The 15,616-nt window shown below is 50.8% G+C and overlaps 1 protein-coding gene across 1 annotated transcript in view; it reads left to right on the top strand.

The window, feature by feature from the left end:
- Col13a1 (collagen type XIII alpha 1 chain) overlaps positions 1 to 15,616 on the top strand; it is a 71,594-nt gene that overhangs the window by 37,123 nt on the left and 18,855 nt on the right. Inside the window, exons 18-29 of the mRNA XM_055599004.1 lie at positions 2,718 to 2,771; positions 3,784 to 3,870; positions 4,421 to 4,474; positions 5,599 to 5,643; positions 5,969 to 6,037; positions 6,854 to 6,877; positions 9,086 to 9,148; positions 10,036 to 10,080; positions 10,353 to 10,496; positions 11,036 to 11,134; positions 12,610 to 12,654; positions 15,253 to 15,294. Of these exons, the coding sequence (XP_055454979.1) occupies positions 2,718 to 2,771; positions 3,784 to 3,870; positions 4,421 to 4,474; positions 5,599 to 5,643; positions 5,969 to 6,037; positions 6,854 to 6,877; positions 9,086 to 9,148; positions 10,036 to 10,080; positions 10,353 to 10,496; positions 11,036 to 11,134; positions 12,610 to 12,654; positions 15,253 to 15,294 (771 nt within the window). The remainder of the gene's footprint in view (positions 1 to 2,717; positions 2,772 to 3,783; positions 3,871 to 4,420; positions 4,475 to 5,598; positions 5,644 to 5,968; positions 6,038 to 6,853; positions 6,878 to 9,085; positions 9,149 to 10,035; positions 10,081 to 10,352; positions 10,497 to 11,035; positions 11,135 to 12,609; positions 12,655 to 15,252; positions 15,295 to 15,616) is intronic.

Here is a 15,616-nt window from a genome sequence, read left to right as displayed (position 1 = left end):
TGTGTGTGTGTGTGTGTGTGTGTGTGTGTGTGTGTGTGTGTGTGTGTCAGGGAGGCACTGGCTGAGTCCTTCGGTCAGGAGCACACTGCAAGGATCTTCCTCTCTCCTGATCAGCTGCTGGGGTTGGGGGACGGGGCACACGACACACTGTCCCTTGGACTTACAAGTGTCTCTTCTTATCTAGAAGAATAAGGGATGTAGCATGACAGAAACATTAAACTAACTTGAAAATTACTTCCAGAGAGCCAGGCTAGATGACCCAAGCCTAGAATCTTGCCTACTTAGGGGCTGAGGTAGGAACATCCCAAATTCAAGTCAAGGTGGTTGAACTTAGCAACTTTCTCTCAGAGGGCCGAGGGTATAGCTCAGTGGTAGTGTACTTACCTGGCGTGCTGGAGGCCTTAAGTTCAATCCCCAGTACTCAGGTTTCTTTGATGTGAGCCCTGTGTGTGTACATGGGAGGTGGGGGTTGGATATACTAAATGTGCCCCAGGAAATCCTAAATATAGTATGCAGTACCATAACCCTGAACACCTGTTTGATAGGAGCCCGAGGACAGCTGTCTGGGAACCCTGACTGCACCTCACCTCCTTGCCCCAAGCACCCTGTCCATTTATCAGTGACTTTCTCCTGTTATCCCCAAGAGAGATGCAGGGAAGCCAGGGTTCCAGGTGTGCTAGGTGAGCAGAATAGAGGATAGGACAAAAGGCCTCAGGGGACATTGGCCACAGGGCCCCAGCCTCTAGCTGCTGTGCTGGGTAGGCATGCTGTGGAAGAAGAGAATGTGGCATGCACCATCAAACATGGGGACACAAAGCCCTCCAGAAGTCCTTGGCTGCCAGTGAAATCGGAACAGGGACCCTACCTCGTCATCTCTGTGGCTAGGCCTGCCTGTAAGTAGGACCTGCACCTTTTGGTCTTGCTATTGGAGTTGCTCAGTCTAAAGTCCAGGGGCAGTCCTTACAGGCTTTCCTTCATTTTCCCCACCCCTGCTCGTCTTAACCAGGCTTCTGCCTGGCTCTCTCTGCCTCCTTATCTGTCTTCATGCCAGCTTGCCAGGCAGCCTGGCCCCAAGGACAAGCAGCAGTCACACGACACCTAAAGACTGGTGTGGCATCTTTCATGGCTCCAAATGGAAATACCGTTGATACTGTGGCCCTGGGACCCCCAAATCATATTCTCCTGTGTAGGAATCGGATTCCTACACTCTTCACTACAGAGTTAAGAATGCCAATGCCAACCTGCATCAAACTCTCTGCTGGTGGGGTGCATTTGCCACTGGGCACTGCAGTGGACTCAACTATGACCTCCCAAAGTCATATCCCGAGCCCAGATCCTGAGGTCTCTGCACTAGAGAGCAGGGCTGTTAGGGGCTGACAAAGGTTAAATGAGGTCACAAGGGTGGGGCCCTAATCTGACATCATCGGTGACCTCAACAGCAAAAGAGAAATAATCTTCTTCTTTGCCAAGTGAGCCCAGACAGAAGGCAGCCGTCTATAAGACAGAGAGCCCTTCCCTTCTCCCTTGCACAGGAACCCAGATGGCATACTGGCATAGGCTGGACTTCTGCTACCTCAGCCCCCGCCCCCAGCAATGGTACTTTGTTATGACAGCCATGCTGACTCATGCAGAAACTGTGGTGGCAAACGGAGGACTGTATCCTAAAAGGTGGACCATGGGGGAACTTGGTGAGATTGGCTCTGTCATTAGCTCAGTAAAGAGCTGTCCACAGCCACCTATGTCGTGGGGCAGGCTGCCTCCCCCTGTAGAATGGAGCTTGGGTTCAGGTAACCCTACAAAACTCAGATTCATGCCATAGGGGACAGATAGGCAAGTTCCTTAACACCAGACAAAGCCAGCTCAGGGAGTTCTGCACCAGCAATCCACAGACCATGTGTATTGCACAGAAAAACTTGCATCCTCTCGCAGCCCTTGTAGAGGCCAAAAGCCCAAAGGGCTAGGAGAGGAGCACATTCTGAGGGTTTATGACAGTCTTCATGATCCCTCAGCTTGCAGAAGCATCACCTTGCCCTGCTTTCATCTTTACATAGCATCTGTGTGTCTCTCTGCCGGTCTCCAGACTTCCCTGTTCTATGATGTCCTGGGAAGTCTGGGTTCTCTCTCCTCCAGCGTGATCCCCTTCACATTTGATCTTAACTGACCTTCAATGACCCTGTTTTTTTTTTTTTTAAAAAAAAAAAAAAAAAAAAGAAAAGAAAGTCATTTTCTGAAGTACTAAAAGTTAGGACTTCAACGCCGAACTCTCCTGGAACACACAGTTTGGCCCAAGCTTCTCAAAAAGGATGTTCTGATGTACGAGTTCTGTCTAGAGGTAGGGGGGAGGGGCAACAGAAAAGACAGGGGCCGGTGCTGGGGCAAAGTCATGAAGAAGAGCAGAGAGGGGAGTTCCCAAGCTCTGGCTTTCCATACTGCTCTCCTCCCCCTCCCAGGGGCTCCCGGGAGACGGGGACTCAGCTGTGGACTGCAGGCAGTGTTTTCTCTCTATCCTGAGAGTCTAAGATCCAGGCTCACATGCAAGATAACAGAGGTGACTCATTGCCCATGTGAAGTGCCTCAGGAAAGTACCAGTCAGGGTGGAGAGGCCCCAGGAGGGGCTGATAGACAAGAGCCAGGGGAGCAGCGTGCTAAGAGGGTAGGGGTGCTGCCTCACAGACATCCTGAAGAGGCTGTTCTTAACCTGTCCCCTTTCTCTGTAGGGCGAGAAGGGGGCTACAGGCTCCCCTGGGCTCTCCGGCCTCCTGGGGCAGAAGGTAGGTGGGTACCCATTTTCAGCGGTGGGCTCTCTGCAAGCCTTGGTGTCCCCCTGGCCCTGCACATTGCCAGACTAGGGGACACAGCTGGAGCACAGCCAGGTTGAGTTGTGTGTTGCACAAGATAGGCCCAGATGGTCCATGAATGCACCAGTTTGTGGAATCCAGTAGCTGTGAGACCTGGCTTGGATTTCTTCATGTAGGTTTTAGAAAGCTTGCCCACAGGCTCTGAAAGTCAGCTCATTTGAAGCCATTTAAATTCTTTATTTATCTGCAATCTGCATTCATAAGCACGTGTGTGTTCCTGTGTGTGCTCCTATGCATGGGCACACGTGTGCGTTAACACGGAGGCTGGCGATTAAAACTTGGTTGTCGTTCTTCAAGGGATGTCTACTACCTTTTTTTTTTTTTTGAGACTGTGTTTCTCTATGGGGTGGTTGGCTTGTGAGCCTCAGGGATCTGCCTGCCTCTGCCTCCCAAGCACTGGGATTATTAAGACATGCCACATATCCAGCTTTTCACTGTATTTGGGGGATGGGCAGGGTCACTGGGAATCCAAACTCTTGTCCTTGAGCTTGTGAGACTAGCACATTACCAACTAAGTTATATCTGCTGAGGTTCCTTAAAGTTATTTTTTAAAGTCAAGTCATTTTTAAAAGGCTTGAGGTCCAATATGTCTGGGGAGAGCTACATAAGAGAGCCCCCCAAGAGAGCCAGGGCCAGAGGCTCTTGAACATCCAAGACTGAAGGGACAGGCAAGGCTTCCTGTCACACTGCAGTCTCAACCCACCCAAGAACACTCACTGCTCAAGGCCCCAATGTGGTTTGTGCCCCCACCACCTGACTCAATCACCAATATTATGGTGGTCCCACAGCATGGCTGACGAAGAAACCAAGCCTTACAGTTGGCCTGGCCTCAGGGCTACATCCTGCCTGCTGCTCTTCTTTCTTGGACAGGAGTCAACCAACTGGCTTGGGAAGCTGGTGATGTAATTCTGTTTTCCATTCCCAGGGAGAAAAAGGTGATTCTGGCAATGCCATTGGAGGAGGCAGAGGGGAGCCTGGCCCTCCAGGGCTTCCTGGGCCCCCTGGACCAAAGGTGAGTCTTTTCTGGCATCTGTGTCAAGAGAGATGTGGAGCACCAAAGGGGCAGATAGATAGAACAGGAAGGGCAAGATGCTAAGCGAGTGTGGTTGCTGCCTTTCCAGCATCCTAGAACAGTTCCAACCTAACCCAGAAGGAGCTGCAGCTTTGCCAGACACAACCACGACACAACCACCACCTCTGGCTTCCTCATGGGGCTGGAGTCATAGGTCTTGAGGTCACCACAGCTTCAGTCTCAAGGGGGAACTTGAGGATGACTAGCCACCATTGGAAGGAGAGTTGGTTGTGTTCCCAAACTCTGGTCCATTTTCCAGTACTACAAAGAGAAGTGCCAAGTTGGCCTTTGCCTTTATTCTTCTTCCGACACAGCCCATCCTGGACTCCTAGAAATCTCTGACCCCACCCCATTCCCAAGGCCTTTATACCCCCTTCTGTTGCCCAAGCAGGCAGGACCTGGTAGGGGTGTCTTGCCAACTGACTCGTTGGCTCTCTACCAGCTAACCCAGCTGCTCTGCTTGTCCTCACCTCCTCTCTCTTCTTCCCAGGGAGAAGCTGGTGTTGATGGCCAGGCTGGGCCCCCAGGACAGCAAGGAGAAAAGGTAGTGTCCCCCACAGTCAGGTGCTGCGAGTAAGGGTGGTCTTGGGTGTTCAAACACAGCTCAGAAAGCCAAACATCCCTAGCCAACTGAACCCCAGTGCTGGTCCCAAGCTAGCCAGCTATGACTCCTGGATTCCATCTTTTATGATTGACTTGTATCTCAGAGATCCATCTGATGAGACAATGGGCATGAAACGCCTTCCTGGAGAATAGGACACTTCATCAGAGAAATGAGTCTGAACTCATTGCAGTAGCTTCTCACACCGCAGAACCAGACAGAGAACTCCCTCCTGTCCAGATTGCCCCTGCCTCCTTCACAGGCACACGATAACCAAAATGCTGAGGTGGGAGGGACACAGACAGCAGATCCTCAGAGGGGCCATGGCAGGTCATCTGAGCCGACAAAGCATTCACGTTCCCTCTATCTTTGACTTTGCGTTTTTCTTCTAAGTTGACATTATCCCAGAAAAACGGGATGTGTGGCTGTTTCTTCGCCTGACACTACCATCCCATCTATTCCACATCACTAGGTCCTATGTCCAGTAGGAACAACCCCCAGCCCCTGGTCCACTGTAGGACATCAGCTAGAGGGATCTTGAGCTGTTCACCCCTGACACTCCTGACCTCTGGGTTTCACCCTGTGCTTCCCTGTGTCCCGGGGAGATTGGTCGCTAAAAGCACCACATGGACTCACTGTTGCAATCACTGAACACCAGGCCACGACCTCCGCTACCCTTGTGGCATAGAAACCAGAAGACACAAAGGGCTAGATCCGGGATACCCGTCACAGTATAGGGAACTGGGGAAAGATGGCCAAAGGGACAGACATGGGACAGAAAAGAAGGAACATCATTAATTGAAAAGGGAGTAGCCCCCCTATTGTCTCCCCCCGCCGAGAATCTCAAACTCAAAGGAAGAAGAGTATTGGATGGGCGTCAGAGATGCTTCTGGAAGGGGGCAGAGCCTGCACTGAAACAAACAGGGAGGTTTGTGTCCTGTTGGCTCCAGCCCAGATGAATGAGCCTCTTGGCTCCGCCATGGCCCTTATAGCGTAGCTCACTGAGGACATCAGGGGTTCTTACATCCATCCTCATCAGTCCATTTCACTTACTTACTATGCAACAGGGGCAGCCAGGAGCAGCTGGGGAACAGGGACCAGCTGGCCCCAAGGTACGTTCATCTGTCACCTGGAGTTATGGCATGAAGGGACTTGACCCTGAGCTCTTGGAGGGTGGTAAGGGAAGAGTGTGCTGGCTCTAGGACGGAGTCTGCATGGCTCTGGTGACTAGACGCAGCCCTCTCTGGGCCTGTCCAGTCTCAAATGCTCAAGCACAGGCTGCTGGTTTGTTCTGCAAAGCCTCAGGCACCCTGACAGACAGCCCTGGCTGCTCTGTACCACCCTGTGTCCAGGCAGGTACAGGCACCACCACAGTGGGCTACAGGCCTCAGGCCCCTCCTGTCCCAGACTCTGGCTGAACACTCCTCTGCCTTTTAGGGCTCCAAGGGTGAACCCGGCAAGGGGGAGATGGTGGATTACAATGGAAACATCAACGAGGCGCTTCAGGTGAGTGGGCTGTCCTCTGTAGGCTGGAGATCTGCAGGTCCTGGCGGACCTCAGCCTTCGCCTTTGCAATGCCAGAAGAGTGGTTCCCCTGCTTCCTGACAGCCTCTGTGGAGCCTCCAAGCAAATGGCCCCATTGTTTGGCATCAGATGGCCTGATGTCTTAGCGTAGCTGGTAAATACTTGGCTCTAGCTAAACAAAGATCCATTGGGAATACACTGGTTCCCATGAAGTGTCACCTATCAGGGCTCTGGGTAGCCCCTTCACCTGGTCAGAGCTTCCTCCCTGAAATATGTCAACTTTCAGTCAGGGGTTCATCCTGTTTCAAGGTCAAGAGCCCCCCTCTTTTAAATAGGTGCCTCTATCTTGGCACAGTTATTCATTGCTGGATCATGGTGGTGGTGAGTGGAGAGGCAGCCCCATGTGCTGAAGGATTTTTAATGCATCTCAACCCACTAGACTGGTAGCACCCATCCTTACTCAGAACCAGACAGTTCCAGGGTTCCCCTTGGGGCAAAACTACACCTGGTTAAGAATTGGTCCTTTGAACTGCCAAGGTGTGTGAGGCTGAGAGGTCGCAGGAAGCAGGGCTAGTCTACCTGGAATAGCCTGGAACAGCATCAGGCTTTTGAGAGGCCCCATCTTACGTTCTCAATCCAGGCAGCAAACTTTTGTGAGATGCAGGGTGGCATGGGGCTGAGGACCACAGGGCTGGTCTGTGAGTGTCTGCCTCCACACTCCGTCCTTCAGAAGGCAGAAGAGACTGTAGCGGGAGACTCGCTTTCCAGCTGATTGCACTGTTTTGTTGTTTGTTTCAGGAGATCAGGACACTGGCCTTGATGGTGAGTTGCCCTCCTCCCTGGTTTCCCTCAGGCACTGGGCCGGGCACGAAGAGCACAGTCTAGAGTTCTGATCTCTGGAGGTGTGTGCTGGGCTTCCGGAACCTACCAGGGAGAGGGAGCACCAAGCCTGGACAGGGGCAGGAGCTGTGCCAGGGCTTTCAGTAGTGATCAGCACAGTGGTTCACATGGGCACAACATGAACTCCGGGCTTTATTCACAGCATTTCCAGGGGCACATTATATTTCTCTTTCTCGCTCTTTGAGAAATGAGTAGCAGCGCTCTATGCAAGCTCAGTATCTGTGTCTGGAAAAACCCTGGAATTCCATGCTGGGTTCTGCACATGTGCCCACCAGTGACCAGCATGAAGGAAACATTCTTAGTTGTGACAGCTGTCTCCAGCTCCACGGTGGAGGGGGAAGGGACCCAAAGTTCTGGATCTGAGCAAGTCTCACTTCCTCTAATATTGGGACCCTGTATAGAGCAGCACAACACACAAAGTGGCTCACACCTGTAGTCTAACACTCAGGATGCAGATGCAGGAGGATCACCCCAAGTTCAAGGCCAGACTGGTCTGTGTAGTGAGTTCTGGCCAGCTGGAGGCACCTACAAGACCTTGTCTCTAACAAACTCCATTTCCAGGAACATCTCATCCCTGGACATTGGTACAAACCATAAGGTTCTGGAACCAAGAATTTCATTTGGGAACATTGAAATATATGAATTTTAAAAGACCGTTAGTGGTAGGGGTATAAGCTCAGTCAGTAATATGGTTGCTGGACTTTTGAACATAAGGACAAGGACCCAAGTTTTATCCCCAGAACCCATATAAAAAGCCAAGTGTTAGGCCAGGGAGATGGCTCAGCAGGTAAAGGTGTTCACTATATAAGACTGGCGACCTGGATTTCATCCATAGAACCATGGGGGTCGGGGGAACCAATTCCTCAAAGTCGTCTCCTGACCTCAACATTCATGCTATATGTGTATTTGTGACTAAATACACACACACACACTCTCTCTCTCCTCTTTTTGAAGCCAGACACAGTGATATGACCTTATGACCTCATATTCCCAGCTCTGGGGAGGAGGAGGCAGGTGGGTCCCTGAGGCTTTCTGGCCACCTTAGCCTACTTGGTGAAATCCAGGCCAATGAAGACCCTTTCTCAAAAACAAACACAAGTTGCATAGCAACCAAGGAAGACAGCAGGCTGATCCTCTGCCTCCATACACGCATGCGCCTACGCCCACAAGACACTCACCCCCACCACCAGACACGTGCACACAGTGGCTGTTTGCGAAGAAAAAGTCTCCTGGAAGTAGCATATTCTGTGAGATAGCTTACAGAGAAATGTACCCCTTACAATGTATATGGCGTGTAGGTGCCACCGGGAGGCACAAGAAGTTCCCCGGAAGCCATGACAGTCATCTCACACCCACCCTAGCCCAGATCACCGGAATCACAGTGTATGCATGTCACTCTGGCTTCTTTTCACAACATAATGTGCCTGACAGTCATTTCTGTCATTGCCTGGGTCAGGGCTGGTTGCATCCCCTGCCGAGTGCCATCATGTGGACAAATTGTGACTTTGCCTGTTACAGATAATTTCATGGTTGACTGTCCCCTGTCAGGAAAAGTCACATTCTCTCTCTGTACTTTTACTACTACCCAAACACACCAGTGCTCCCCATGTTATTTACTTTGGGGGAAAAAAAACACCAAAGGCTTTGGGGATGTAGTTCAGTTGGTTGAAGTTTCACCCAGCACGCACAGAGCCCTGGCTTCAGTCTACAGCACTGCATTAAATCGGGCATCGTGGTGTACATACGGAGGTAGGGGCAGTAGGATTAGAAGTTCAAGACCAGCCTCAACTCTATCATGAGTTCAGGGCCAGCCTGAACTGTATGAGGCCCTATCATTCAGACACACACACAACTGAGGAAATGCTATGTTTGAAAGTGACTGACCAGCGGGCATGGTGGCACATGCCTATAATTCCAGCACTCTAGGAGGCAAAGGCAGGCGGATCTCTGAGTTTGGGGCCAGCCTGGTCTACAAAGTGAGTACAGGACAGACAGGGCTACACAGAGAAACCCCATCTTGAAAAAAATAAACCCCCAAAAGTGCCCTTTACTGACTCCTGTAAACCAGCCCCACATACAGCCCTCTAGTGACAGCCACTTCTGCTTGAATGCTCTTTCTTTCCTTCCTAGGGGCCTCCTGGCCTTCCTGGACAAGCAGGCCCACCTGGACCTCCAGGGACTCCAGGCCAAAGGGTAAAACTTGCCCTGATGGAGGGTGGGGACTGGGGATGTGAGGGAATTGGGGGCAACGGGTCACTATGAAGTGTTTAAGATGCTGAAGGGAAGATGCATTCTGGGCAAACGATCACGGGGCCTCCCTACGTTCTGTGACCCCCTTATCTTCCCAGGACCACCACACTTCCCTGTAATTCCTCTCTGTACCTTAAGCCCTACCACATACTCCAGTCCCTTTACTTCTAGACTCAAGCTCTGCCATTCTTCCCTGGTAGTTAGTCTTCGGTCTTCTGCTCCAGAAAACTCAGATACAGTGGGATCTAGAACATACCCCAGGTCACAGCCACCAAACCAGCTTTCCAGCTCTCAACCACCTCACTCAGTGCCTTTGCCATTATCCTAAACCTCCACCCACTCTTTCCTCTGCTTTTCTTGGAAGAAACCTTTTGTTTCCCCCTCTGTCCTCTTCCTCTGAGAGCCTGCCCTCCTCCAGACATACTTCTCCAGGGAGTCACTCGAGACCCTTCCAGCAGAATTGGCAGTCTCACTCTCTTGCTCCTTCCTACATCATCTTCCCATACCCTTTCCCAGCCCACCCCTAATATAAAAGGGTCTAAGGTTGCTGTGAAGTGGATAGGAGCTCCTCCTAGGCAGAAAGGACAGGATGATTCAGCTGAGGTGACCAGGAGCCATGGGACATTCAGGGCTCTCAGACATAGCATCGTGAGACTGTGGCTAAAACATGGGTCACAGCATGCTCAGCTCCCGTCGCCACCGGAATTTGGGGTCCTGATCTGTGACGCCAAGGCAACCAAAGGTGTACCTTCCAGAAGCTCTGGGGCCAGGGTACCAAGGAGGTAAGCATTGGTGTCTCTGCTCTAAACTATTTGTTACCACTGCTGCAGGGGGAGATTGGACTGCCAGGCCCTCCCGGACATGATGGAGACAAGGTAAGCAACCGTGTCTACGGCAAGGATTCTAAAAGTGGTTCTTACCCTGGGAGCTTGGGCAGGCGGACTCAGGAGCAAGCCCAGCCAGGGCAAGTAAGGAGGACAGGGAGGAGGGCTTCCAGATGTATCCTGAAAGAGCCCGCCTGAGGATATTTTTATCAGCGCCATCCATCCAGTGCCAGTGAACTCAGTCTCTTGACCACCAAGCCTTTTCTGATGGCTCTCTCTTCCTCCTCTTTTTTCAATTAATGTTCCTATTGATGTTTGTATAGGGACCTCGAGGAAAACCAGGCGACATGGGGCCTGCTGGCCCCCAAGGACCCCCTGGAAAGGACGGGCCTCCAGGAATGAAGGGAGAGGTCGGACCCCCAGGGAGTCCAGGGGAGAAAGGGGAGACAGGACAAGCAGGCCCACCGGTGAGTGTCTGGGCAGCTGGCACCGTGCATGCACCACCTCCATTCTGACATGGGCTCTGCATGCCACCAACTGCTCTCAAGTTCAGAGACCCAAGGGTCACTTGCTGCTGACTGCCATGCCATTTGCTTTATGAAGGCTGGAGTCCTGTGCCGACCTCATCTGTGTCCTTGGGAAAGCATTGAGCCTTGCTTCAGTTTCCCATCTTTAAGATGGGGATAGCAATGACTTTCCTTGATCTCTCACTGAGTGCTGAAAAAGACAGGCAGGGATGTGAGCCTGCCTCTCCTGAAGCATGTGGAAGCCCTGCATCAGAAGAGTTTGCATGAGTGGAAAGGACCCCTTGCCCAGTCCAGCTAGGCTGCTGACTTAGCTGAGGAATGCTCTCTAAGCCTCAGTAGTGCTGTGTGAAATGGCACCATCCTTGAGCACTCATCCTTGGAGGAAGGGGACTCACGCATGTATGCATGCCATAGGTGGGCACGTTTGCTCAGTGTGATGACTCTGAACTTCACTGACAGAAATCTTTGTCGATCTGTAGGGTCTAGATGGCCCAACTGGGGAGAAAGGAGAACCAGGTGATGAAGGGAGGCCTGGAGCGACAGGATTGCCTGGGCCCATCGGGCTCCCGGGATTCACAGTAAGGCGAGAGGACCGGGTGTCAAGGGTGACCACAGGCAGCTGCAGATGAGGGTGCAGGAGCAGGGGACTCCTCACTGGGGCCAACAGCCTCAGAGCGCCTGGCACCACGCTAGGCTACACTAGCCTGGGCCTGTCAGCTGGCCTGGACTCCTGATTGGATCCAAACAGAGTTCTAGCCCCAGTGCAGTGGCTTCTATATTCAGGTGCTTCTTAGCCCAAGAGTGCTGGACTTGGACTTGAAATTCCCCTCTTAGAACTAAAAGAGACAGGCCGGTCCCACAGCGTGCAGTCCAGCCAGCCTAGCTTAATCAGTGAGCCTCAGGTACCCCCGAAAAACAGGGAGAGTGAGCAAGCAAACAAGGCAGGCACCCGGGGAACACTCGAGGTTGACATTCTGTCTCTACCCGCACACCAACACACCCATTCACCCACATACTGACACACCAACACACCAGCACAACCACACTCCAGCATACCAGTGCACTAACACACACACATACACACACCAACATACCCCCCTACAACACAATAATACACTCCAGCATACCCACACATACCCACACAAACACCAAAAAGTAGAAAGAACCTCAGAGGTCAGATTTGTGACTCAGTGGACCCCTGAAATAACACCTAGCAGGGTCAGGCAGGTAGGTGGCTCACAGCCTCTCAGTGTACCTACTTCTCAGGCAGAAGCTGAGCCTCTGGGCCTGGTGTGGTCTCTGCCTTTTCTGCCTCCCCAGCTAGCCCCTTCCCCACCCCCGAGGCTGTGGGATCCAAGCTATATTCACTTCCTATCAATGTACCATAAACCATCACAAAGAGCCACCTAAGATCCCACCTTTATCATTACGTATATCCTGCAGCTCAGGAGACAAGGCCCTGTCAGAGTTGGATTCCCCAACCAGGGTCTCAAGGCCACAGCCAAATCAGTGACCGTCTGTGTTCTTACCTGGAGCCTGTGGTCCTCTTCCAAATCGCTAGATGTTGATGAGCTTTGAGCCCCCTAGGTCCCCACCACATGCCCCTCCCCACGTGTGCAGTTCACCTCACAATAGCTCACTTCTTGAAGGTCAGCAAGAGGATCTTTCTCGAGTTTAGAACTAGCAAGACAGAACCATGTGCACAACTGTCTCTGTGTGTATATAACTACAGCATGTCTTAGCGTGTGTTATAATTTCCTATGTACAACACATGTATGTGATAAAATAGTCACTCTTTCAAGACTGAGAAAAAGTCACAGTTCCATCCTGCAGCCAGCTAGTCTGCTGCAGGAACCAAATACAGCATTTCCGTCCCAACTTCTCCTACCGCTAGTCTTAGAATCTTGAAGATGGTTGTCGTGCTGCCATCTTGCTCCACTGTCCTGCAGGCTAGCTACCCAGCAGCCTCATCTCTGTAGCTTGTCACAGATGTGAGGGTGGACTGTGGCCAACCTCCTGGCTACCAGCTCTCACACTGTTTTTGTACCCACAGGGAGAGAAAGGAGAAGCTGGGGAGAAAGGTGACCCGGGAGCAGAGGTAAGTCGACCCTGCTCTTCCTTCTGGGTGATCTGACAAGGGTCACAATAGAAATACCAGTTCTTCTCCAAGTTGCTTAGCATCTCTGACTGGGGAAGGCCGGGAACTGGGTAGCTGTCAGGGTTACTGAGCCCCAAAGCTGCCCTGAACTGCCCAGTTTCTGCAGTACTCAAAGACCACCCTGAGGCTACAGAGGACACAGGAAGAAAGTGCAACCACCCGGCCCATGCCACAGAGGTTGAGCCATTTGGGCAGGTTCTAAACAGCAACATAGGACTTTGTTACAAAGCTTCAAGGGAATGCCTTCCAGAGGGGCAAGATTCTTTGAGAGGTGTAACAGACGGGGAGAAGAAGGGTGAGGAAGAAGAAATCAGTATGGAAACAGGCTGTGCGGAAGTTGAGAGTGCTGTGCATGTTTGTACAGGAGAAGCAAGAGATCTTGGAGATGGGAGCGAAGGATGTTTGGCAGGAAGGCCTGGGCAGTCCATTAGCCACCCAGAGCAAAGCAAGAGACCACCAAGCTTTATGGTCCCCTGCGAGCTCCCCTGGCTCATCACCCTTTAATGTCACCAGCCCCATCCGACTCAAGTGAAACAGACCTAATTGTACACTACTGCTGTTCCTTATTTAAGAATGGATTGCACCCTGAAGAAGTGATCCCAAATTCTGGACGAGCATTAAACACACAAATGTTCCCTCCAGAAGTATTCCAAGTCAAAATTGGAAACAGACAATGTCCCTAGCAAGAAGGAAGGGATTAAAATCCTTAGGCTAATAAGCTAGTAGTAATAGCTTTGCCCATGGTTGAGGCCTTCCTCATGTCAAGCACAGCTCTTGGCCCTGTTCAAGTAGACAGTTGCTCTCCTGCTCTAGGGCCAGTGTGTCATCACAGAAGATGGCTCATAGGGGAAGACACCCAAAAATAAAATAAAATCAGTTTTACAAAAACTATAAAAGACTAGAAAATCAAATTATGTTTATATATTCTTGAAAGTACATAAATGTATTCAGCTATAGCTGACATGTCCAAAATGCTAGAGAGGAAATCAGGCAAAATATTAGCAATCTCTCTCAAATATGATAGAAATGGCGGTGGTGGCGCATGCCTCTAATTCCAGCACTCCGGAGGCACAGGCAGGCGGATCTTTGTGAGCTCAAGGCCAGCTTGGTCTACAGAGCAAGTTCCAGGCCAGCCAGAGCTGTTACACAAAGAAACCCTGTCTCAAAAAAAAAAAAATTAGAAAAGTATTATTTTTCTTCCTTTTAATTATCTTTCATTTATAAACTAATAAGTACATTACTTTTAAACATTTTTAAGTTGCTGTGCAGGGAAAATGGGCCATGAGAGAGTATGTAGAAGTTTAAAATGAATTAAAATGAAAGTAGTTTTCCTATTTTTTTTTTTTTTTTTTTGAGGCACAGTCTCATTATGTGGCCCTGGCTAGCCTTGAACTAACAGAGATCCACCTGCCTCTGCCTCCCAAGTGCATTGCCATGCTCAATGGGGTGTGGATTTCTACAGGCACTCTTACAATCAGATCCATACATTATTTATTTATAATAGGTAAGTGTGTGTGTTGTTGGAGATAAAATCTAGAGCCTTCACATATGTTAGCCCAGTGTTCTCCCACTAAGCTACAACCTCAGTTCAAATGCCCTAGTGAAAATACTCTGCCCCCCCCAAAAAAAAAACCTTGGGGAGAAAGGGTTTAGTTTAGCTCACAATTCCAGGCTATTGTCCATGATTGCAGGGAAGTCAAGATGTGGAAGCTTGAATCAGGTAGTCACAGTCACATTCATAGTCAAGAACAGAGGGCAATGAATGCATGAATATTTGCTCACTTACTCAGCGTCTTTTCTATACTCATGCTGTTCAGGCAGCCCCTGCCTAGGGAATGGTGCTGCCCACAGTGGGCCAGCTCTTCCCACATCAATTGCCTCATTAACCTTCTGCAGAGATGGCCCTGGGCCAAAGTGAATGGTCCCTCACTGAAAACAAAGACTGTGTTCTCTACAGGGAGTCACATGGACCAGAAACGTCACAGTCCTGTCCAGTCCTGTCCAGCCTGAATCTCTCTTGCTGTACCAGCCCTCAAAGAAAATACAACCAACGATCCCTGGCCTATATATTACAAACCTGGGGTAGAGCTAGTCTTGAAGAATATTCTTCAAAGACATCTCAGCTTCCCCTGTCTTCAGATAGCCAGCCTTAAGTTGAGGATCTCAAACTCATGTGTCTACCAGGTCCAGGAGACAGATGAATGCCAACAGGCCAGAGTTCAAGACAGCGGGGGATGGAGTCTGGGCAGACTGGAAAGCATGCCCCAGCTAGCGGACAGAGCTTTTATTGCTTTCCTGGGTAGTACTTGCTGTGTACAACATGGCATGAATCCATTGCCAAGCTAAGCAGTGTCTCAGGGCAACCTGGAGGAGTAGGTGTTCTGAAAATGTTTTCAGGCCAACACTGTGAGGCCAGCAGTTTGCCCTGAGTTCTTGTCCTAAGTCTCCTTTAGGGTGTGTACTGGCCTGACCTGCATGGCAATCCTGTCCTTCCAGAACCTTAGCTGGACCATAACAAAGCTTTCCTTTGGCTTCTAGGTTCCTGGGCTGCCAGGGCCAGAGGGTCCTCCAGGACCTCCGGTAAGTGTCAAGGACTCGGTCATTTCAGTCATTGTGGTTGGACCTACAGTGTCCCCTCCTCTGACAGTCGCTGAGCTCAGCCTTATCTCTCCCCCCAGTTCCCTGGGAAGGGGGATTTTCACTTCCACAAACCTTCCTCACCTTCTTCCCTCCCATCTTAAACATGCCATCCCAGTGGCACACACCAGGGAACACGGACACTACCTGGTTGACTGGTATGGAAGCTACATGTCTGTCTTTGCACTTTCCTCCTTCCAGTTACAAGAAGGTGATTTTTTAAGAAAGTGTCCCACTAAAACCAGTTCAGGCGGATGCAAATAGA

The sequence above is a fragment of the Psammomys obesus genome, unplaced genomic scaffold, assembly GCF_907164565.1.
Source record: "Psammomys obesus unplaced genomic scaffold, mPsaObe1.curated_primary_1811, whole genome shotgun sequence".
NCBI lineage: Eukaryota > Metazoa > Chordata > Mammalia > Rodentia > Muridae > Psammomys > Psammomys obesus.
Note: the sequence above shows the minus strand (reverse complement) of the source record. Positions and strands in the feature narration are given on the sequence as shown.